The sequence below is a fragment of the Carassius gibelio genome, chromosome A6 (genome assembly GCF_023724105.1).
Source record: "Carassius gibelio isolate Cgi1373 ecotype wild population from Czech Republic chromosome A6, carGib1.2-hapl.c, whole genome shotgun sequence".
Lineage (NCBI taxonomy): Eukaryota > Metazoa > Chordata > Actinopteri > Cypriniformes > Cyprinidae > Carassius > Carassius gibelio.
In genome coordinates, this window is record NC_068376.1 from 9,109,893 (window position 1) to 9,135,769 (window position 25,877).

The 25,877-nt window shown below is 38.3% G+C and overlaps 2 protein-coding genes across 2 annotated transcripts; both read right to left on the reverse strand.

The window, feature by feature from the left end:
• Positions 1–708: 708 nt before the first annotated feature.
• On the reverse strand, positions 709–14,068 carry LOC128015420 (transforming growth factor-beta receptor-associated protein 1 homolog). The gene is made up of 12 exons (XM_052599239.1): positions 13,902–14,068; positions 11,963–12,664; positions 9,898–10,092; positions 7,397–7,551; positions 7,217–7,299; positions 5,857–6,198; positions 5,520–5,577; positions 4,858–5,001; positions 4,628–4,774; positions 4,368–4,527; positions 3,565–4,001; positions 709–2,565 (listed from the first exon to the last, which is right to left on the reverse strand). The coding sequence occupies exons 1-12, from the start codon at positions 14,044–14,046 to the stop codon at positions 2,371–2,373; spliced, it is 2,763 nt and encodes a 920-aa protein (XP_052455199.1). The 5' UTR covers positions 14,047–14,068; the 3' UTR covers positions 709–2,370.
• Positions 14,069–15,306: 1,238 nt separating this feature from the next.
• LOC128015421 (four and a half LIM domains protein 2) lies at positions 15,307–25,047 on the reverse strand. The gene is made up of 6 exons (XM_052599241.1): positions 25,015–25,047; positions 23,153–23,326; positions 20,378–20,552; positions 16,351–16,520; positions 16,085–16,271; positions 15,307–15,657 (listed from the first exon to the last, which is right to left on the reverse strand). Exons 1-6 carry the CDS (start codon positions 25,030–25,032, stop codon positions 15,506–15,508), a joined length of 876 nt encoding a protein of 291 aa, XP_052455201.1. The 5' UTR covers positions 25,033–25,047; the 3' UTR covers positions 15,307–15,505.
• Positions 25,048–25,877: the final 830 nt, after the last annotated feature.

Sequence of the window (25,877 nt, forward strand, 5' to 3'; positions counted from 1 at the left end):
CCACCCTCCACCTGGCTCTTACCCACCTAGATAATAGAGACTCCTATGTTAAAATGCTGTTCATCGACTTCAGCTCTGCATTCAACACAATAATCCCACAACAGCTCATTAATAAACTAAACTTGCTTGCCACAACACCTCAAGCACTACCACACCGAGCACAGGTGCTCCACAAGGCTGTGTGCTCAGCCCGCTGCTCTTCACGCTGCTGACCCACAACTGCACTGCCAAGTTCAGCTCCAACCACATCATCAAGTTTGAGGATGACACAACGGTGGTAGGTCTCATGAGCAACAGGGATGAAACGCACTACAGAGAGGAAGTGGCACAGCTGACTGAATGTTCTGGCACTAACAGGTGCCCCTCTCCCCACCATCCAGGACATTCTCCTTACACAATGCTCCAGCAAAGCCAACAGTATGGTGAAGGACCCCACCCATCCCTCCCATAGCCTCTTCCAGCTCTTGTCATCAGGAAGACGGTACCGGAGCATCAAAAGATCGGTCAACAGGTTAGTTTTAGTGTTAATTGTTGTATGTGTGTATTTATGTAGCACCGCGGTCCTGTGAGGCATGACATTTCGTTCCGGTGTATGTCCAAACATGTAGCGGAATGACAAAAAAAGCTCAACTTCACTTATAACCATGACAACAGTAAGCAGCAAGTTTGAAAAACTGATATTGCATATATCCCAAACAGTGTGCTCCATTAGGTATAGTCTTGTTTATTAAAATGGACGTCTTTACAATCTGTACATTCCACCCACACCGGCATTGATTTACAAAGCAACAAACAGTTAATAATACAGTATGTACAGACCAGTATCTATGTATATTTCTATGTATAAAATACTTTGAGGATATAAAGAGATGTAGCAACGAGGGTTTCCATTTGTAATTTCTCAAGATGAAACAATTTACAGTCTTTCTTTAGACTGATTTGGTTGCACATATGACGAAATGAACTTTTTTTTTTTTAGGAAAAATGCATCTGCAAATCAAAGCAAAGAACCAGTAGCACACATACACTTTACAACACAGGCATTGTGCCGGATTAACAAATCAATATATGGTGTACGATACCCAAAGTCATTTATGTACTTAACTGTGGAAAAAAACATTTTTGAATAGAATTTACCATCATCCTTGTAGCTAGTGACCAGAATGACAAACCGTTTCTGTAAAAACATCAAGGCAAATAGTCATCCCAACTTTCCCTCATCATAGCAGAGGTCATTTTAAGTATTTATATTAAGTAGGCAGTGTTTAATCCATGCTTTTTTCCCCATCTTTCACTCTTCACTTATTCCACCTTTAAAAATCCAACTTCTTTCAACTCTCAGACAAAATATTTTCCAAAAACTTCTTCGAATATGAGGTTCAAGATTATTCTCAAGCAAAACATTCCACAGCTATTTGCTATCGTGCCTCCCTAAAAATCACAAAAAATGGATCATGTTAAAACATTTTTTGATCATTAAAAATGAGCATTCTTAAGAGGACTTGTGTCCATATCACCACATGCATTTGAGAAACGAACGATTGGATGGAATATATGCATTTCAGCATTTAGTTATAACATGTACACAAACACAGCTCAGCCCTAGTCCACCGGTTTGTTTGATAGAGCTACAATTGGACTAAATATCACTTAAACTTGACAACGGGAAATATCAAGCCAAATCAACTTTCGACGTGAAAATGAGGGAGAGAGAGACAAACACAAGGAAAATCTTTCCTGGGTTGTGCTCATTATTCATAAACATTCATTGCAGAATCTTACATGTAACTTGAAAGTTTTTCCAGATCGGACTTTAAGTGAACATGGGAACTCTTCCCTTTTTACCTCTATTAAATTGTTGAAAATGGCTATGATGACCACAAACCGTATTCCTGATGATGATATTTTTATGAGCATTTCTCCCTTTACTGCTTTGGTGTTTTGTTGGTTTCATGAAAACTATTGACCACAAACTAATTTTTGATAATTCTGTTCACAGAGATCAGACAGTCAAGACACCAGTATTTTGACCCCAAACAGCTTGCAAACAATAGTTATTATGGACACCATCCATTTAAAAGCAAAGACAGCCACTGGACCAGTCATCGTAAGGCAATGCTAAAAAGACCAACCAAAAGACAATGTCAGATTTTCATTGTCAGTGTTGTGTGTACACACAAAAGGATTATGGAATAAATAGTATTGATCAGACACTCATTTGCTGACAGACTCCTCTCACACACAGAGAAAGCAGGTCCTGGTCGCACCAAGTGCTCTGGCGTGGGCTCTGAATGGCTGCTCTATGCACTCAGCCTTCTCCCTGTGTGTGCGACGCCAGCATGTGTCGACTGCCCCGTGGACTGATCAGCTTCATGTGTGGTTGCTGCGGTGGGCGTTTTCATGTTGTCGCTCTACTGGTAAGTTCAGGGCTTTCTTGGCAACACAGTGAATGTGAACAGGCGTTCCGCCGGGCAAGCAGGCACAGTCTGGCTCGCTAAAGGTATTGTGGCACAGCTGGCATCCTTTCTTTTCAGACACTACAACTGGGCCGCCTCGATACTTCAGCTGTACAACACAGAATGCAGTGTTTAGTAGGTCCATTACATTTATTGAAAGAGTATATTTCTAAGAGTATATTTACAAAATGTAATATTTAAAAAAAAATCTAGATTAAAACACATGCAGAGTTATAATTGGTTTCACTGTTGGATTCTTTAGGTTTTGAAAAACACTGAAGAAAAAAAAACACTAACTTTCAAAAGTTTGGGGTTATATAATAATAATAATAATAATAATAATAATAATAATACTTTTATTCAGAAAGAATGCATTTAACTGGTCAAAAGTGACAGAAAAGATCAAATGTTTTCTAATTGAAATAAATGCTGTTCTTTTGAGTTTTCTATTTAAACATTTTAAAACTACCTTTTAAAATATTAAAATAGAAAACAATTACTTTAAATTGAAAATATATTTTACAAAATTATTGTTTTTATTCTTGATCAAATTAATTCAGCCTTTGTAGGCATATATATATATATATATATATCCTTATAAAACATTGTTAACCCCATCTTCTTAATGTTATTAAATACTAAGAAAATATACATTTACCTTGATGTGAGCATAGACATCAAATTGTTTCCAAAAAGTTAAAAAAATACTTAAATATGGTATGCATTTTTAAACAGATTTCATGAATTATTCATTTTTATGAACTGTTAAGGAGTTGCACTGCATGACATTTTTTTTTACACAATCTGAACTAACCTTGCCTTGCCATAAACCAAGTTATCTGTCCTTGTAGACCTCAACACTTTTTTCTCAGAAAAAAAGGTTTTCCAAATATTAATAAACAGTCGAGTAGTTTTTGTTTAGAAACCTCTAAGAAATAATAATATAATACTGTGCCAAACTACTCAGCTAGGTTTTCTTTTTAAGAATTTAATACTTAAACACATTTTTATTATGATATCTGAACAGCTGTCTCCCCTTATATATTTTTTACTTTCTGTCTTGCAAACTATTTTGATTTTGATAAAATCCTAATTTATTAGAACTCACCCTGTCATGCTGAAGCTGGAGGTTGTGTGCTCTGGCCAGCCCCACTGCAATCTGGGAAGTGCACCGTCCATGCACACTAGCCCTCAGCGCCCCGCACAGGAAAGGACGGAGTAATGGTAGAGACCACTCTTCTGGGAGCAGCTTTAACACACGCACCGCATCAAAATCTTCAGCGTGCCGGTTAAGCAAGTCAACGGCAGCTACTGTCTGTGCCCCTCCTGGAACATCTGGGTCCAAGTAAACGCTCAAGAGTTGGTGGAAAAGGTTCTGACAGTAGGACTGGTCGTGAGACGCAGAGGCCCAAGAGCAGTAATCCTCAGCTGCAGCCGAGTCTTTGAGCCGGTGCACTAGAATGTGCAAGGCCTTGTCATGTTCCTCTAACTTCCCATGTAGTGTAGCTCGCTCAAGCAGCAGCATCTCAGAGTCCTGAATTTTACCTACAAGCACACAAGTATATGACACTGAAACCATATTACAGGTCTTTACGCTATACCGGCCACTTTATTAGGTACGCCTTGACCTTTTGCCTTCAGATTCTCCGTAAAACCTTGAGATAGTTGTGCAGGAAAACCCCAGTTGATTTTTCTGAAATACTCATATAAGTCCATCTGGCACAACCATATCACATTCACAGAGTTAGTAGAACAAAAACTACTAGAGATCAGCTCAACTCTGCTCTTGATGCCCTTTTTCTAAGGATCCACTTAATTATACTGCAAACAAAGGGTCAGTGTGTCTGACATTAAAATAAAAAAACCTAATATATATCAATTGGAGAAGAGGCGCATGTATTGGATACCTACCTAATAGTAACTGGACCCTGTACAGATTAGACTCTTTGAGTAAGCGTTGTAGCTTCTGGCGGGCAGCAGACAGCTGGTCATCGGTGGCTGATGGTCGTGAGATCAGACCCTGCACTCTGTCTGCATACAGCACAGCCAGATGTGTGTGGTACTTCTCTTTCTGTAACAAAGACACAACACACAAAGTGCAGGGAAACCTTCAGCATAGGTACAGCACTGGACTAAAGAATTAACAACGCTTTGGCACAGTGATGATCTACCTGCAATCTCTTCTCTAGAACCAGGTGCTCCAGGTAGAGCAGAAGGGCTTGACTGTGCTTCTGCAAATACGTGATCACGTCATCTGGGTTTAACTGACCCTCCTTCTCCTCTGAGGTATGCCGTTTGGTGAAGATCTGGACACCTGTCTGTAGGTGATTGTAAAGATAAAGACAGCTATCCAACATCCTCTAGACTATTCTGAGGGCAAATGTTAATATGAAGTACAAACCCTTTGGTCCTTCTGTAGTGCCCAGTCTGCATGCCGCCACACAAGATCAAGGTTGGAGCAAAAACTAAGGAAATCGACAACATATTCAAACAGATCTGGTCGCGTTGAGTCCTGGAGATCTCCGCTGACGATCTTCACCCACATCTAAAACAGGACAGGAGCAAAAAAATGCTGTTAGTCATCTATTAAATGAGAGGATGTTCAGTTGTGAAGTTACACAAATAAAACTGAATTCTTAATAAAATCAATGGTGAAAAGCGAGGGGGAAAAAAGGGATGAATTATTTTATTCAGTGAAAATGCATTCAATTTATCAAAAGTGACAGTAAAAGCATTTGTTACAAAATATTTCAAATAACTGCTGTTCTTTAGAATTTTTTTTTTTCAGAATTCTTTGATGAATTGCATTATGGTTTCCACAAAATATAAATAAGAAGCAAAAATGATTTCAACATTAATAAAAAAAAAAAATAATACACAAAATAATAATAAACTGTTTCTTGAACACCAAAATCAGAATGCTAGATCATTTTTCTGTGGCAATCAACAGCATGTCACACAATTATGTCTTAAACTGTATTGAACCCAGAATATTCTTTAAACATTGGTTTCCTGTCACCACAATCAAAATGTTCAAACAGCACACCAGCGATCAGATCCCACCTGTAAAGCAGCAGAATCTTGACCATTGTAGTGATATAGAAGTCCAAGAGCAAAATACCTGAATAGAGAGAACGGTTAAATCCCTTGCCACACATTAAGAAATGCAACAAAAGTTGATTAAGCATTGTCAAACACTGACATTTATTAAAGCCATGTGAATAAAACGACAGAGGGCATGGATGATTAACGTTTCATGATTGTTTTTGAGACACCAACCCAAAAAAAGCTACAAAATGTGAATATCATCTTTAGTTTTCTTGCAAAAAGAAATTGACAAAAGTGGACAGAATCTTCTATTCAATATCTACTCAAGGAAAAAATAAAAGCGAGTACCCACTTGTGGTGCTTCTCCAGCCAGGGGGCGCTGTCTGCCAGGAGACAGGCATTATCGGAGGCTAGAAGGTCCAGAAGACTCTCGTGGCCGGTCTCTGCGTAGAGCTTCAGCAGTGCTGTATCTACATCTTCACGGAAACCGTTAGCGCTGTCGCTGCTGCGCACCTCGTGCAGGTAGCTAATGAGGAAACGTTTGAAGCGCTGTACCTTCTCCTGGTCCCCTTGAGTCAGGTGGTTCAAGTCAGCAAATTCATGAAGCGGTGGATGGCAACGTGTGAACGAGGAAGAGGCGGGAAGGAGCAGAGGATAAAGAGAGATCAGCTCCCTTACATCCAGCTGTCCTTTCCTAAAATGGGTATTTGAAAAAAATCAAAATGTATTAAAAAAAATAATGAAAAATCTTTAAGAACTGACATTTTTAGAGGATCTGCTATGAACCAGAGTATTATTACAAGGTTACTGTTGTGTTATATTTATTTTGCTGTGTGTACATATATATATATATATATATATATATATATATACACACACACACACACACACACACATATATATTAGATCAGCCATATTAAATGACAATAAATAACTAAAATAATAAAAAATAATTAAACCAAACGTGTTGTTTTTGGTCATTAAATAAACCTAAAACTGTAAAAAACAAAACTTGAAATGAATAAAAAATTCTTGAAAAAAAAAAAATGAATTGAAATAAAGCTAAAATAAAATACAAATACTACCTAAAATACTTTAACAGAAGTACTATTTTTTTAAAAATACTGAAATGATTGCAATCAAATAAATAATGCCCAAACAAACAAATAAAAGCTAAATAAAAAGACTGAAAAAGAATCATTTATAAAACTGACAAATGCACAAAATGAAATGTAAAAATGTTTAATATATTAATAAATCCCATAAATCTATATTAATACCACGGTTGAAAAGTGACCTGTCCCAATTCTATTCCTGGTTTTAGCAACAGAAGGCCATGCTTGTACATATTAAATCACTCCAGATGCACCTTCTCCATGCCATCTCTATACTAAGTGGAATATTACGGTAGTAATAGCAATCAGTGATTTAAATAGATAACTAGTTCTTGCTGTATGATAGATGTAGAAGCTTAAAATACATGCAAAATTCAACACGGCACATCTACTTATATTTATGTCAGCCATTTATTCAGCTGTTAGACAAGCTGCTGTTCTCCATCCATTAGCATACGGCGATTAGGGTCAGGCGCGCAGAGGAATAAGAAGCAATTAGCAAAGAAGTTAATTAACTCCATTCAGTCATCCTCTGAAACATCTGGGTGTGAGCTGCAATTAACAGTATTAATTACAAGACAAAATCATGCACTTCACCTAAAATGTTCTTTTGCTTCTAAAAACTGAAGCTGGCCAAATTGGATGAATCCTGCTTGCTGGAGAATTCTTTTGTGCAATATCTACAACATAAAAAGAGAAAATCATCAATTAAAATCCTTTGTCCAATTGAGAGAAGCACCCTTGTATCTCCACCAATGTCAGAACAGTTTGGTGTACCTGATATTTTTCTTTGGGAATGTTTCTCTGTGCCGCCTCGGTGAGGGTCAGGGCCTCTTCAACGTGATGGCTTGCCAACAGGTCTTGGATCTGATGCTCCAGAGGAAGAGGGACCAGTATATACACCGCTTTTGAAGAGGCCAGCACCACCTTACCTGAGAGAGAGCACCAGAAATATGATTTTAGAGGTTCTTTATATGAAACAAAAAGCTGATTATTATCAGAAATGACCAGACCTTTGAGCACTGCATTACTTGAATGCTGTAGCTGATGTAGCTGAAGTTCAGTGCATCGGGGAATGATGAGTGATGTGAAAGGGATGGCAGGTGTTTACATAAAATGGCAATTTCATAACAAGCCACGTTCATGGAAATAAATGCTCTTAAGTACAGCACACTGATAATACAAGGTAATGTGTGACTGCCAGTGATCGTACATGATTTACCAGCTGAGAAATAATCAAGCATGTGATCGGCACAATAATGAGTGTTTTGACGCAAGCCGTATGGTGACTGACCGGATCAGAGCTTGTCATAACACATTACATGAGGTGCTCCGGAGTAAATTGCCTTCACTACATTTCTTTGCCCTGCTTGCTTTATTAAATGTGAACGTGTCTGGTTTTCATCATCTTGATTCTCTGAAGCTCTAGCAAGTTTAAGACTTGACAGGAATTTCCTTGCTGCTTTGTAGGGTAATTTATCTTATCACTTCAGAGAAATCAGTAGGCTACTTTTAAACTCTACAATGCAGCAATAGCATTTCTATAGGAATACAAATAAAGATAATAGAGATTTGAAAAAAAAATACACACACACACATACTTAAACATGTAGTACGGAAGATTTTTTCTGGACACCCCTGACATCTGATCGGCCACACCGGGTGCCACCCCTATTACTACTATGCTACTATTTTCTTTGTTTAATCATACTGAAAGAATCACTTATTTTAGCCGCGAAATCAAGGATGCAATGCGTCTGTTCTAGTGTTTCGCATCACGCTTCGTTGCATCTATTTCCAGCCTCTCGTGTGCGGGCTCTCGCGACAAATGTTTTTGGAGCTTTTTAGTAGCGTGACCAGGATCATGCGCGCTCCCGCTTTGCCTCAAGTTCAAGCAAAGCAGGAGTGCATTCTTATTAGCATGAAGTAAACACTGAAAGAACATCCGATCCATGTTGAAAGATACACTACAACTTACTGAACTTATGTATTCATCCGCAGAAAGACAGCAGCTAGAAGATATTAACAGCACAAAATCCACTCACTCGTGCCCATAAACTAGTGAGAAAAATGTAATGCAAAAATTACATTTAATTACAATATATATATTTTTTTTATTATTATAATTAATACAAATTTATAGATACAACATTGTGAAATATTTTTACAATTTAAAATAACGGCTTTCTAGTTGAATATATTTTAAAATGTAATTTATTCCTGCGATTTCAAAACTGAATTTTTAGCATCATTACTCAAGTCACATGATCCTTCAGAAAGCATGCTAATATTCAGATTTGCTGCTCAAAAAAAATTAATTATTATTATCATGTTGAAAAGAATTGTTTCAGGTTTCTTTGATGAATAGAATGTTCAGAAGAGCAGCATTTATCTGAAATAGAAATCTTTTGTAACATTATAAATGTCATTATCATCACTTTTGATCAATTTAAAACATCTTTGTTAAATAAAAGTATTAATTTATATATTTCCCTTTTTTTTATACCAGGCTGGAGTTATACACTGATTTTCTGTCATGGACCTCCTGAATTAGCCTTGGCCACCCCATGTATAAAACTCCACTGCTCCGCCACTGCACCCGTTATTAAAACTAAGAAACCTCATTCAGAGAAGAATTAACTAGCAAAAACGAAAAGTCACAGAGACCCTAATACAGTTTGTATAAACATTGTACTGCGTTTCAGAGATGGTAACAACAAAGGATTTAAAAACAGAAATGACCTTTTTCTTGCTTGACAGGTAAGATATCTGGCCAGCCACCATTACACTGAATGTCAGATATTGAAAGATGGATATTGGTTTTACATTTTTTAGGTAATGATCACCTTTTACTATGGGTGCCAGTATGGGTGCTATGGGTACCTCAAAGCATCATATTTATCCAAAATCCCAACTAAATAACTGATTGGAGACGTTCTGCATACATCAGGAGAGAAGTCATAATTTTCACTGCAAAGAATGCAGAGCATGACTTTCTTGACTGTGAATATGTTAGAAATACTTCAGACTCCACATTTAACTTGATGTAATTGAAAACACAGTCTATCAATATGCGGTACTGCCTTGTGTTTCTACCACAGGTTCAGTCTAATTGTCAGTAAATCTTTTCTGACTCTGGAATGCTGGAAAGACATATTTTGATAACTGACTACATCCCAAATAGGTAGACTGTCACTGTACCTAAATGTCACCAGTACCAACACTTAATACAGTGTCAGGGTGAAATAGATGGTACATGTATGGGACAGGACTCCTACCTTCAAAATCCTGTAGAAGTTGTCCATCTCTGAATGACAGAGTCTGTTTGAGCTGCTGGTCCAACATGCTGTGAACTGTCACAAAGCCTTCATCCAGTGCGACCACATACGGGAAACACACAGCCGCCGCTATCACACTCTCTGACCAGCTCACCGGAGCACGCTGAGATATGCCCTCTGCATTAGCAAACATCCCTGAGAGAAAGATAGAGAGAGACGCATGACTCATCTCGAATGATTGTCATGACGGCAGTCACAGCCTAGAACACAGATTCATATTTCAGGTGGGGTGTAGCTAGAGTTATAATAAAAATGACAAACAAACAAATAATAGATGCATTCACCATAGAAAACAGTTCAAGATACAGAGTCCTCGGGGACATATGAAGAGGTATTTCCTTCTCAAATGCACTAGAGCGAATAAGGTTTTCTCGCTCAGACCTCAAACACTATATTCCAAAGTACAAAAGGGAAAAAAAGTTATATTGGCTTGCATCTCTCGCAGGGATGACATTTTTTTTTTTAGGCTACAAGCAATTCGGATATATGGTTCCATTATTCTTAAGTCAATGGGGGTTTGAAGTGGGGTTTTGGTTAAAAGCCTGAAATCAGGTCTGTGGTTGACATAAGCAAAATATATTTTCATATTTTATTCTTCAGCATTAAATACATCAGTAATACTTAAGAAAAAAGCTTTTACTTGTGTAGAAAAAGCTGGTTGCTAAAAAGTGGCTAAATGGGGGACAAATAAACTTCACGCAAACAGGGTAAACTCATTTTTGGAAAAATGTATCTTTCTTTCTTTATTTATTTGAAATAGAGACTTAAAGATTTGTCTGAAGCTTAATAGTGGTGATGTTAATCATGCGGCTGTAGTATAGTTTTTTTTTTACTTTAAGTGATTGTTTTTTAGGTTTAAAAACTCTTTTAAGATGTGTTTATTTGTAAAGATTATCTCGATAAACAGAATCAATCATCACTGCAGCACTCTATTAACAGCAAAATCTCTATATATATATATTTTTTTTTTACTAAAAACATTTCAGAATTAAATTTTCTTTTTTTCTAAGTTCATATTTTTCATTTATATTAAAGGGGTGGTTCACTTTTTTTTCTGGGCTTGATTGTGTTGGGGTGCAGTGCAGTCTAACATGTTAATGATTTTAAAAAAGGCATTATTTTTCACATAATTTACCTTTATCCACACCACTCTGTCCCTTCTCTGAGAAATGCACTTATTTTCTGCTTTTATGAAGCCTCTCCCTCAGAAATAGCGATGGGCTCTGATTTGTCATTAGCCCAGTGTGTTATAATTGGATAAACTGCCTCGAGTTCATGGTGACCCATACTCAGAATTAGTGCTCTGCATTTTACCCATCCAAAGTGCACACACACAGCTGTTAACACACACACACACACACCATGAACACACACCATGAACACACACCTGGTGCAAAGATTGCTTCTGAAAGTGGGGTCGATACCAATGGTTTGTGCGCAAAATGTTGAGAGATTCAAACTAAAAGTTATCAATAGATAGAAAAAAATTCAATTAAATAAAAGACTGCAAGTGATGTTACTAGCGGAAGCGCAAGTGCATGAGAATGCAAGTCTGAAGGTGCAAGTACAAGTCTGCAGCCAGATCCTTTTGGCAACACGCACAATTTGTGTTGATTGCAAGTGACGTCGCAGATACCGAAGAGTGCAAGTGGCGATTGAAAGTGACATAGTAATTAAGTTTATTCTTTCTTGTCTTCACCCCCTGGCTATTGTTGTAAAATGTTGAGAAATTCAAACTAAAAGTAATCAATAGATAGAACAAAATAAAAAAAATAAAAGACTGCAAGTGATGTCACTTGAGTCTGAGAGTGCAATCTGAGAATGCAAGTGCAAGTCTGCAGCCAGACCCTTCTCCCAAATTTTCTGAAGGTTGATGACTCAAATGTTTCTTAAAAAAAAAAAAACTCATGCTGGCCCAAGCTTACTGTATGTTTAATTATGGATAAACAGAAAAAAAAAATTAGATCTGCACATACCAATGCCATTTTCTGGTCGTTTAACTCACCAAGCCCACCTGGCGCAGCCAGGAGAAACTCTTCCCGGCCAATCCTCTTAACAATGGGTTTCCTTTCTTCACAGTTGTAAGGGAACAGGTCCTGTGAGGCTCCTGTGCTGTAGTTGAGAATCATATAATGTGTGGACAGAGCTAGACAGATATTGTATCCGTCCAGGCTCAGGGCACAGGGCTGCTCTGGAGTGGTCACTTCCTTTAACATCTGCACTCTGTCCTCATGGACCGTACAGATCTGGACGGCCCTTCTGCGTGCCAAAACCACCGCCATTTCCACACAGAATGCGTCCCCCGTCACTGGATTCTCGTTGATGCAAAACGCAGTCACACCTTTGAGCTTTGTGCCCCCGGTGGGCACAGGCTCCAGAGTAACCATGTCCACAACAGTGATGGTTGAGTCACAGAGGACGATTAGACGTTCTAAAGCTGAGGCAGCCTTCAGCTCTGTCACTGGCTTCTTCAGGCCCAGGTATTTGTGGAGGAGCTTCTGGGCATTGTAAGCCAGCTTACCTTTGGTTGTAGTGCGCTCCTCTAGTAGGAAGTGATGAATGAAGCAGTCATTGGTGCCAAGGTACAGGTGTACGCCGCAGCACTCGATGCATTCGATGTTTATCCGCACCTTTTCGCCCATCACTTGTTCCCGCTCCACGGCGGGAACCAGCTCAAAAGCTTTCACGCTCATAATGCCACCCACATCTACAGAGAGAGAGAGAGAGAGAGAGAGAGAGAGAGACCAAGTTAAGACAAAGTCAAAATCTTAGTTTAGACTTGTGCTGACAAGTATTAGCTATATTATAAATATAATATACACGCTAAAAAGACTATTACAGAGTAAAGAGTTGTTCTTGCTGTACAAGTCTAAACTAAAGATTTATGATAATAATGATAATAATAATAATAACAATAACAATAATAATAATAATAAAATGCTTTATAATATTGATTATATTTGTTGTCAGTGCAAGCCTAAATTGAAGGTTTTCTCCCTCTTGCTGTAGACAGAGAAATGGAAACAAAACCTTCAGTTCAGACTTACACTGGAAACAAATATGTGCACAACTGTGCAACAAAGGATCATAAAGATAATCATAAAAATAAAAAGATAGACACTAATAGGACAAACAATATAATGAATATTTATTTTTCTTTATTGCCGTACAAGTCTAAATTAAACGTTTTGCTATTAATGTTACAGCTTTTGTTATTAATATGATGTCATATATGTGTCTCTTCACATTTGTTGTCAGTGTAAGTCTAAACTAAACGTTCGGCTTCTGTTTTTGCCGAGATGTGGCAAGAGAGAGAAAACAAAACCTTAATTTAGACCTGCACTGACAACAAATATGAGCAATATGGTCAACAGAAACGCACAAGGGTTTATTAATTATCACTTACTGGCATATCTTATCATAACAGCACATTCTAAAGTAATAAATCACAGCTCTGACAGTCAAGCATAAAAAACAGGTGCCTGTCAACCAGTGGCTTGTATTACTCAGGTGGGTTCATTACAGATATGTCCCATCAACTTCATCTACAAAACGCAAAAGGTTATTTTAGTTATAGAAAGTTGTTTGCGTGATAAATTTCTGTCAACCCAGCCAAAGACTACGCTAGCAAAACCTTATCATTTGATTCCTCTTTTAAGCACCAGTACCTGCTACACATCCACAAGCCAAGTGTGAGCAGAACGACAGACAGAAGTGGTTTGATTACGGGTGACCATGGGAGTCTATGGCTGTATTTCAAAACCTAGTTGAGGTGCCTAAAATCTAAAAATAATTGTTGGGTTTTCGAATATGCAGATGTGCTGGTCGACAGTTCTCTATGTTTTAGATACAGCCTACGTGTCTCATTGTGTGTCTGTCTGTGTGTTTTGCGGCATGCAGAGAGCGCAGGTGATGTTTAAAAAAGAGCCGAGCGCATATCGTACCCCAGCCGTGGTCAGTGCTGTCCTGATTTGAGTGATGGCAGCGTTCCACGGGCCTGTCTGTTTCATTCAAGCACTCCACTCCACCTCCCTCTCTCGCTCTCTCTCTCCCTGCGGTAACGCTTCCTGTTTCTCCACCGAAATACATCCGGCCACGTGATGTGGGTGGGCTCTGGCTTTCTTATTTGAAAGCTTTTATAGTAAATGTAGTTTTAACATTAATGTCGTTAGAACAGAAGAAGAAAAAATATATATTGGATCTTTAAAAATCTTTAAATCTTTCTCATAGAGCTTTGTCAGAATGTTAGATTTTTACAATAAACTATTACGTTTGTAGTCCTAAGAACGTCAGCATTTTCGAGATATGGGCCTCTTCAGGATTTCCATTTATTTTTTATTTTTTTATTATCATTATATGCGATTTTTGGATGCACATTTTATATTACAACATAATATACATACAAGCGCAGCCTACATCAGCCAAGGAAGGTTCAATTTTTTATTTTTTTGTGACAAGTCACTAGATACTGTCAACAACTACAAAGATGTCGGTTTACGTGATTGGGGAAGCGAACAATTTTTTTGCATATAACAAATTCGAATTTTATTCACCATTTTACCACAGGAGGGAGCCAAAAGCCAATTTCTTCCCCAGTTATCCAGTTTTAACGTTCGGTTCATGATCTACACTGATGGTCCAACATGTGACTACAACATCGTCTTACATTACTGCTAAATTGTTTATTTATTTGTTTAAACAAGGCTAATCACAAAACTTGTAAATAATAATAAAGGGTGGAAACATATCTTAATCATTTCACCAGCCAAAGTAATCTTATTGATAAAGGAATAGTCCTGGACAAGCCAAAATAGGCATCAATACTAGTAGCAACTATTGCCAGGGTATGGGGAATAAATACACCTTATAATAATATTACTAATTAATATGATATATGTTTTTTCCCCATTGAATGAAATGAACCCCTATTAAGATTTGATTTGAATAAACATAAGTTGCTTTTAATAAGCTACAGAGACAGATGCATGATGACAGATGCTGTTTTGGGTTTCAGTGAAAGATAATAAAGAACAGCTGAGGCATATTTAGAGTAAATGCATTGAATGTGAGTCATTTTTTTTATTATAGTGATCTCCTACAAGCAGTACTGAATCTTACGTGAATGTCTTTTTCATTCAGAAGTATATTGTGAGCTACAGCAAGTTCTTCAAATAAACTATAAATGAGAAATATTGATGAGTCAAAAGCAAATGTTAGTCACAAAAAAAGAAAGAAAGCAAAACAGGCAATTATACTATAAGATGTAACATTCATTGCACCTTATGGTTCTATATCTAAAATGAAAATAATAATTTTCACACTACATATGATTCTTTGTAGTAGGGCATGGTTTAAACCCTGGCCACAAAAACATGACACAATATTATAATAATAGGCCTTGGCATGCACAGGCCTCTTTAAAGTTCATTATCTAAAGAAAACTTTCATTAGACAAATATATTAAGCTTTGATCGCTATTTAACTGTAAGAATAAATGTTATTTAATATAATAGTAAAACGTTAGGAATTGCAGTGCTATGCTGTCTGATCAGATGTCTTTGCCACAGTCAGGACACAGGATGTCATCTCTCTCTGTCAGGAAGCCACGGCCCACCAGGGACACCAAACACTTCTTGCAGTTGAAGCAGTCATTGTGCCACTGTCTCTCTTCAAAGGAGATGTATTTGGTGCCTCCCAGACCTGCAAAGGATATAACACTAGCAAATAACAAAGCTCATGATCACTAGAGCAATAATGTCATGGGAAATATGATTATTATTTGCTAAAGTGTGGACAAGAAGATTGCTATGAGACTCGTACTGCTCCTGGGGTGAGAAAGGAACACATTTTTTTTTTTACTCAGCATTATGTCATTCCAAACTCATAGGGCTTTCTCTTTTTTTCATGAAACACAAAAGGTGAATTTTGAAAAAATATATAATAATAGTATTTTTTGTAATAAAGAAATAAAGTCTTGGATTCAATTAATAACTGACGGATAAAAAAAACAAATCCCTGCCCTGCATTTTTATGTCATTTAATAAATATATAAATCGTGTTTATACTGGTTCCATTTGGTCCTGATAAGCACTTTCCAAAGATAAGGAGATGTTTTGGTTGCTCATACCACTAATAGGGGTGGTGCATTCAGCACACTTCTTGGCATACAAATTGCAGTAGCAGTTGAGGCAATAAGGAAAGTCATCACGAGAGGTAAAGCGCTTGCCAGACAGCTGCTCCTTACAGCCAGTACACAAGAAGCAGTCCTTATGCCATGGCTGGTCATGGTAGGTCAAGCCCCCAGTGGTGATTGGCTGAGAAGAAATGATAAAGGTGTGATGTTGTATAGTATTTTTTCTTCAAAGCAAAATGTTGCATTCCAGCTTTTCTTACCTTCTTGCAGTGTACACACTGCAGTGCAAACTGCTTCTCATAGCAGGGCACGCAGTAGTTATTATTGTCCTTAGGAATGAAGCTCTTGGTTCCAATAGGCTGCTGACAGCGCTGACAGGTAAAGCAGGTCTCATGCCAGCTGTTCCCATTGTGCTCCATCTTCCTGGAGCCTGAGAGAAATATAGAAAAATGCAGACAGTCAAACAAACTTGGCTGGATTATAGAGACGATTGATTATAGCCTATTTATTAAAGGGTTAGTTTACCCCAAAATGTAAATTACTGGGAAATTTTGTGTTTACCTTATCTGCATTAAATTCCTCATGGTTTTTAACTTTACATCTACAAAATGATGAAGTGTGTTTTTGCTTTTAAATGTGTTTATTAATTTTATGAAGGTGCTGTAAATTCAAGCATTATAGTCTATAATGCAAATTGCTTCTTACTAACACAAACCCAACTGTTCCTCCATTGAAAGAAAGTCTATACCACCAAAACTTTGAAACTTAAAAAAGTTAATATATCCAATGAGTTTTGTTCACTCCAAGCATGTTTGAGCCTCTGTGACAACCAATAAGGTTTGTTCTTGCATGTCAAGCACAACAATTGAGCTGCATCATGTTTGTTGTGCTTGATGAGTGTTGAGGGGTGGGTCAGGTTTTGTGTTTTTTTTTTTTTTTTCTTGGCTTGGTTGTGTTTATGGGGTGACAGGCTCTGATTGGTTAGCCAGCCCAATGTGTTGTGATTAGCTAAACTCCCTCTAGTGCTTTTCTAAAAGTCCCGCCCCTCACCTCAGCGGCATATATCGAATAAAGCTATAATACAGTAATACAGTATAATTGGGCCTACTTCGCTTGGGGCGCAAGAGTGCCAACACCACACAATGCTCAACTTCCTCCCACCAGTGCTGCTAGCCTCTCGGGGGTGGGGCTCCGGTCAAAACACGCCATCCAGCTAAACGCGTCTGCTGTGTCACTTCCTGGACGCTTTGAGGGCTATCCCGGGCTTTTCACCGTGGATATTGGGAATAATTCAGCACGGATATTCTCTTCAGTTCAAACGCAGACCTCCCCGCTTCAATAGCGTGGTCCCGTCACTGACTTTGCCCCAAAACCTTTCTGTTCTGAGACATGAAGTTCTCAGTCTGCTTACATTATGGTCACTCACAGTTGCGTCAGCACTCTGAGACTGTGGAGCAGCCCGAATATGTTCAGCACAGGAGTTCCTTTGGGTATAGTGATGCAGCGTACCATGGTCTCGACCGACGGGTAAACTACAGGCTGGGGAGTCGTGTGCCTGGGTATACCTGCCTCAGGCCTGTGGTCAGAGTCACAGAGAAGGTGGCACATAAACCGTTTGGAATTGGAAACGGTGTCTTTAGCCCTACAAGCCTTTCGGTCGAAATTGGAGTGGCAACATGTACTGATTCGAACTGACAACATGTCTGTGGTCTCGTACATAAATTGCCAGGGCGGCATGCGTTCCAGAGCTCTATTCAAACAGGCAGCGAGTCTCCAGTTGTGGGCAGACCAACACTTTCTCTCCATAAGAGCAGCGCACATCCCCGGTATCCTTAACCGTGGAGCAGACATGCCTTTAAAGGAATGGGATTCCTCAAAGAGAGTGAAGGCTTCACCCAGGATCAGTTCAAATGATTTGGGATCGATTCGGGAGGGCAGAAGTGGATTTGTTTGCTACATGTGAGAACAAGCACTGTCAGACGTTCTTCTCGCTATATTACTCCCCGCTGCCGGGAGATGCTCTGACAACGCGTTGGCCGTAAGCCAGGTTTTACGCGTTCCCTCTGCACATGGTGTTGTGCAAAATCAGGGAGGAGAGAGCGTTAGTTATACTCATGGCCCCAAACTGGCCGAATCAGCCTTGGTTCATGGACCTGAGAGAGTTAGTGGTGGCTCCCCCATGGAAAATCTCCCTCAGGAAGGACATGCTCTCTCAGGAAAATGGCACGATATGGCACACTAGTCCCAAGCTATGGAACCTTCATGTTTGGCCATTGCGGGGATCCTAAATGAGCGGGACGCTTTGCACTCACGAGTGCGAGCACGCTAACAGAGGCACGCGCACATTCTGCAAGGGTGCCTCTACGCTCTGCAGTGAGGACTTTTCACAAAATGGTGCCAGGACATTGGTATTGACCCGGGGACCTGTTTAGTGTCTGGTTTTTTGAGCTTCCTACAGCACAGATTGGATTGCGGGAGTTTGCCATCCACGCTGAAGGTGTATGTGGCCAATATTACTGCTTATCGTTCGCCGGTAAACGGGCAATCGATCGGAAAGCACGCTCTGTTAATCAGTTTTCTCAGGGAAAAGAGGAGATTGTGTCCTTCACAATCTAGCCTTAGATCTCGATGATTGCATCTGTTTCGGACCTGGCGACTGTTATGCCACTTTCCAGCCGAGACCAGGTTACGTTCCGAAGTCACTCAATAGAGTTTAGAGCACGGGTTGTTTCCCTGCCCTCCTTATCTGCTGAGCCATCAGCCACAAGTGATGCTGATCCTCGGACAGCAGTTTGCCCTGTTAGGGCTCTGCGGATGTATGTGGATCACTCTGCCATCTTTCGTCAATCGGACCAGCTGTTTGTGTGCTTTGGTGGATGTGTTAAAGGACGTGCTGTTTCAAAACAAAGACTTTCTCACTGGATGGTGGACACTATTGTGTTGGCTTACTAATGCCAGGGGAAATATTGTCCCCTCAACATCAGAGCCCATTCTGTGAGGGCAATTTCTTCATCATGGGCCTGGTCTAGAGGTATGTCTTTCTAAGATTTATGTCTTGCTGCTGGCTGGTCTTCCCAGAACACATTCACCAAGCTGGATGTACACTCCGTAGCGGCTCATGTACTTTTGGTGAGTTAAATTTCTTTCATGTGTTGTACCAAGGCTGCTAACTCTGTGTTATGGTTTATAGGTTTATGCAGTTGACACCGCTAACGCTGTGGACTCTGTTTAACTCTTGTGCTTGAGTGCTCATTATGTTGTGTCTGCTCTTGTGTCTGTGTGGGTGTGATTGACCCCGTTCAGGGCTTATCTTCACTGCTCTCATGTGGGATTTAATACAGTTCCCATATACGTCAATAGCTGACATAATGTTGAGTTACCGCCTCAAGTTATCGTAACCTTGGTTCCCTGAGAGGCGGGAACGAGACATTACGTTAGCCGCCGTGGTTGCTGTTTGATCAGCTGTGCTAGCATTCAGTCGTGATTCTGACATAATTTTCACGCCCATGCAATTTATACAGCCCACGACCTGTCAGTATTTGCATGCTTCGCGTCAATTGGTCAGCTGTCCCCAGCTGGCGCTAGCCCATAAAATTTCAGCGAAAGTGGAGAAGGGAGGAGTTCCCATATATATCAATAACTGACGTAATGTCTCAGGGAACTGAGGTTATGACAGTAACCGGAGACGTTTTCTCTTCCTCTTCTCTAAAGCAGCGCAGCATGGCCTTTGCAGGGTTTATCTGGGTTTGTTATGTCACAAATCAAGGAAATAACTTGTTGTAGTCCTTACCAGCTGATTTTGTAGGCATTAAACTGTTAGAAATGTAAAAGACAATATCTTTGTTTGCATCGAACTTTCAGAATCGTAACTTTGCAGATATTGTTTATGCTCAAACAGCAACATTATACACTAACTAACGATTAAAATTTTTTAATCTCAAACAACCACCCCTTTAATGTTTATATTAAATCTGTTTATCACAAAATGTGATTTGGACTAAACCATTCAATTAATGTGAATTAGCCAACTTTTACAATGTCTTTATTAACTTTTTGAAGAGCCAAAGTTTGTAACTGATGACAAAAAAAAATAGTAAATGACTTCACTTTATTGGTGAACTATTTTTTTTAAATGGATTCATTCAGTTTTTTCAGCTCTCCATAGTAAAGTTAAGTATTGCTATTATGGCAATAGATGTTGTCCAACACTACAACTACAACCTTACCTTTCCTTCAGGTTTCTGAAGTACATGTGTGAAGAACAGGTTAAGCAAATGTTTCACTTACCTGGCATGATTGTCTTCTTGCACTCATAACATTTAGAGGAATACTCATTGGAATAACACTCAGTACATAGTAGCTGCTCATCTTTGGTGGAGAATGGCTTGTCCGCCAAGGAACGGTGACATTTGAAGCAGTGGAAGCAGCCATCATGCCAGTGACGGTCCTTGTAAGACAGATCCTGAGGACAAGTGCATACAAGTAAGGACAGTTCGAACCTACAGTACATTGTCTCACATGAATTAAACTTGGGTTTAAGGGAGAGTGTGCATGGCCTCATTGCTCTTTTTAAGCCTTTGAAAAGTTAGTGAGAGTGAGAGGGGAGGGTTCCTCAATGTCAGCTTTGCAGCAGGTTACTCGCCAATGAGAGCCGCAGGTGCTGGTGTCTGTGACCAATCGCAGTGTGATCTGCCAATAGGAATACGTTAGTGAAAGTCTGTCCTCACTGAGCACACATTGCCTCAGGATGAGTCTATGACACCAGTACTTTAATTATCTGCCAATTTGGAGAGAGAGAGAGTGTGTGCTTATTAACTGCTGGCCCAAGGTGCTATGAGGTCATTCTGATTGCCTGTGACCAGAGTGAGTAGCAGCAGCTAACTGGGCCAAGGACGGGCCACACAGATGTGGCCCCAACCCAGGCCTGTCCTCCAAACCGGTGACAGCCTCCTCATCAGGACTAATGACCATGTAATGGGACACTAATGACAGAAAGTCACGGAAGCACCACTCGTCTACAGCAAGGGCTGGGATTGAACTTCTAAAGTATCATTGTCACTATATGGTTCTCGTATATCATCTATAACATTTACTATGATACACTGTATTATTTGATATTTTTATTTTTATCATGAAACATTGTCTTTAGGGCATTACTATTCTGAGGCTTAAGTGTCCTGAGGGGCTTTTAGCACTGTGCTATGCTGTTGCTAGGGTGTTTTCTATTTTAATCACTCCTCATTTAATGCATATGGTGAATTTTTTTTCACCTGTTTTATCATCTGCAATAATAAATAAAAACAAATCATAAATTTAATGCAATAGCACACTTCCTCTCAACAAGCTGCACAACTTGTGGTATAAATTACATTTATAGCACATGTTTGAAGCATGCAGTTTAAAGGGTTAATTTACCCCAAAATGAACATTTTACTTTCATCAGTTTTCTGTCATTCTAAACCCATAAGACTTCCATGCACACTTATCTTTTTTGCTCATCCACGCAACCAAAATGTTAACTCTTCAAAAAGTACAAAAAGACATCATAACACAGTCCATTTTTACTCTATTTACCACTAAAGGAGCATATTTTTACCTTAAAGGTACACAAAAGTGTACATATTAGTTCCTAAGTGTTATTTATTAGTAGCACACCACTGACAATTTTTTTTGTGTGTACAGTGTACAGTAGTCCAGTAGTAATAGTGATGTTTGCCTTTACAATAACTTTACAGATTTTATTCTGTAATCAATATATACTTTTTTCACATTTAAAGCTGTACAGTGATACCGGCATTGTTAGTTCAATGTCTATTAACCGATGATAACAAATGGAACAATAATGTAAAGGGTACCTATTATAATGTCATAATAAACAAACATATGGAAAATTGAAATGATATAATGTCAATATGAAATTACATCATTTTATCTGTTATATTTTTATAGTAAGTAAAGGTTATAAAAAGTTTAAATTTATCTTTGAAATGGCAGTGGAGGTCTGTGTGTCAATCACCAAAGTGAATGAGTGCAGGTAATTCCAGAAAAACTCATCTGGCCTCTTTTTTGGTTTTGGGTTCAGTCCAGAGTGCATGAGCTGGCATTCATTCTCCATGATTCCCCACCAGAGGGTCAGAGGGTCACACAAAGCTCCAAATCATTGTGCACAGTGTTACTAGATAAAAATGGTCAAATTAGCGCTAGACTCACTCTGGATACTGAGTTTTGAGTCATAGTGCACAGTCTGCTGGAACTGTCATTCAAATGGAAGTAAGGGAAAAGTGCATATTTCTAGATATTAACTGCTATTTAAGTTGGACCACTCTTGAAAACGAAGTGAATTGAACTGCTTTGAATGCATACTTGTAGTGTACTTGAAATCTTTAAAAACTATACTTGCAGATATAATAATATACTACTAATAATAAAAAGGCCACTTAACTTAAAGAAAATACACTTTCATGACTGTTTTTAACACACTTAAGCATTCTTTTAAAAAGTGCACAAAAATTTACTTATTTTGATTGTTGACTAACATAAACCATGTAAGTACTTGATTATAACTAGTGTTATTTGATGTTACATTAAATGTATTTTACATGTACTAACTTAATCATTAATATAATTGCAAATGTATTATGCAAATACATGACACACAAGTTATAATAGTAATGGAATTAAATTAAAATATTTTAATTTGTAAAGTAATATTTTAGTTTGTCATAAATGCATTCAGTACATTCAACTGTACACTTTAAACATATGTCAAAGGCAATAAATTGTGAAATTACATTGTAAAGATGTACGTAAGTCTTACTTAAAAAGCTCTCTAATTGCATTAAATATACATTTAAACTATGGCTAATACATTTTGATTTAATTGCAGTTAACCTGCAATTAAGTGTCTGTAAACACATAAAATTTGCACATATTAATTTAAAGTATATTACTTACAAAATAAATGCTTACAATATACTAAATTGTATTGCTTTTTCAATAGGGTTGGATTGTATCTTTAAAACATTTTGTATTTGAAAGTAGACAGTGTGAAGATCAACATACTCTGCTGTTGCAGCCAATGGGATTCTTGCACTCTTCACAGGTGTTGGAGTAGAGACTCTCATAACACTTCACACAGTATGGATTCTCATCACGCAGAACATACTTCTTCCCAAACAAAGACTCCTTGCAGAAGTGGCAATCATAGCGTTCCGCCATCTTGGATTTAAACAATTCCTAAGAGATAAACGTGTATTAAATGGTGCAGACAGGTTAATGAAAATGCCATTGTTAGGCATGAATCTTAACTTGTAACCCTATAATACCAGTGCTTAACATCTACTAGAGGCTAACTATATGAGGCAAACTTTCTAAAGCAGGTGCAGAAGGCATGCCAATGTATTAGTCCCAGCTGTTATATCTCCCTCATTAATGCCGTGCTAATATTCCTGCATTATCCCTCAGTCAGAACTGTGTCCAGACTAGCTTTTGTGCACACAATGCTAGTCCACTCTGAGCTCAAAACTTGTATCTTCTTTTCTCAGTGAGTCTCATTCAAAAACAGCAAAAGTCTCCATAAAGCTTGTTTCGCAGATTCACTTCACTAAACTTGGTAAACTATTCTTCACTTCAGTTGTCAACCACAATTACCTATGAATTAAGATTGGAACTTTATGTTTATTTTTTCAAAAAGGTTGGAAAATCTTTAGTTTTAACTAAAGTACGTATTTTCTTTTCTTGAAGGTATAAAAGTTTTAATACGTTATTTATTGGACAAATTGTGACAGTTTGGCAATATAATGTCCTTTGAGTGTCTAACATACAGTATACTAAAGTTTACCCTAAACCTAACCAATGGTGTTAACATAAACAAACATAAGCTAAAAAACGTTTTCTAAAGCAACCATAGCATTTTAGCTTGCTTCTACAAGTCTTCGAGCTCTTTCATGAAGTATATTGATTTGTATTTCACATCGCAAGTGCAAAACTTTAGGCCTACAAGGTGAGCTACAGAGCAAGTTTACAATGTCAGAAAATCTATACAGCAAGTCCATACAGCTATGTGATGCAAACAAGATTAATGTTAGCTTACAAATCATTCACTATGGTAAAAGTGCTTTGAAGTCATTGTGACCTTCATAATAACTTAATAGGCTCCTTTATGTAATGTATGTCTCCTACAGAAAGGTAATGGAGTCAGTCCTGTGAAAACTTGTCAGATTACACTGTTGTGTTTGAATGGATTCTTTGATGAACACTGGGCACCAGATCAAGACAACTCTCAGTGGTTCCAGCTGTTCCCAGTGTGTCCCTTACTTTCAGTAAAGAGACATATCTTCCTCAGTCTCTTACGTCTCCAACAGACAGATATTCACATTAAGGGATTAAATAAGACTGACAAAAGCAGGATAGCTGGAGAATCGTTTGTGACATGAGAATTACTTTTGAACCTCAATGAAGCCCCAAATCAACCCACTTCCAATGAAACCAAAAGTGATAAAGTGAAACGTACAGCTAATTAAAGACTACAAGAAGGCCTCTGTGTGTGCAACCTTTCAGCCATAACTGGATAAAGGAATGGCATGTGGCTGTGGAGATGCCTGACACATTTATTTTCCCCCCATAACAACTAGGAACCAAAAAAAAAAAAGACAACCAAACTTTTCATACCAGTAATAAAATTATTTTTGAGGTATAACATCGTAAACCTACTGTAGAGGATGGACACCACATCCATTAAACAATACAGACAAAATACAAATGCTCGTATATGCTTCTGTAATCATTATGTAATCATAATGTCAATTTTAAAATGCTTTCCACAAAAGACTGATGCAATTATATAATTTCTATTATGTTGTAATGTATGTTATAAACCACTATAAACTATTAAAATATGGTGCAGAGAAAAGTATTTGACTCACAAGCATTGGAAATTTCATGCCTGAAAGTAGACCATCTGTGCAATGACATGAGAAAAAGAGTCTGAAAATGTGAAGAAAAAAAAGATTCTGAAATTTTAGTGCAGATTGAGAAGTTGAAGATTTCAAAATCAGTGCAGCTTTCCAGAGGTTAATAAAGCAACAGGCTAAAGCAGGTGGAATTACTGGGGGAAAAAAGATGATGGGACAAAGGTATAAGCATCTACACACAGCGAAGAGAAGAGAAGAGAAGAGAAGAGAAGAGAAGAGAAGAGAAGAGAAGAGAAGAGAAGAGAAGAGCCTTGCCTGTCCTGTGCAGTGATGTGCTGTGCACCTTTGGTTCTTGAAAGAGAGATGGAGGAGTTAGTCCTGTGCTCCTATTTATTGGAAAACTCCCCCTTTGGAAGGGGCAACACATTATCAGGCACTATAAATACATAATGCACTATAAGCCAGTACTTCACAGTGCACACTCGTAAGTAAAAGTAAACATATATCATCTTAGACCAGAACGTAAACCAACGTGTCAGCAAAAGACGGTCCACCCAAAATACCATGCTTGGTGATGAAGAACGTATTGATTGTTTTAAAGTTCTAGTTCTAAAGCCTTTTGGGATACTGACTAGCACACTAGCTTCCCATCCAAAACACAACATATGCTAATGATCAGCATTTCTGATCTATACAGTTTATACACTGCAAAGTTCAAAGTGATCAAACAAGAAATGAACATGTTCTGAATGTAACATTTTGGACAAGCAGCACCTTATTTCAATCATCCATGCCCTAAAAATCCATTCTGTGCCTTTCATTCCGAATTAAATAATACTATTTTGATTTCTATAATGTTGTAATTTAAGTGCTAC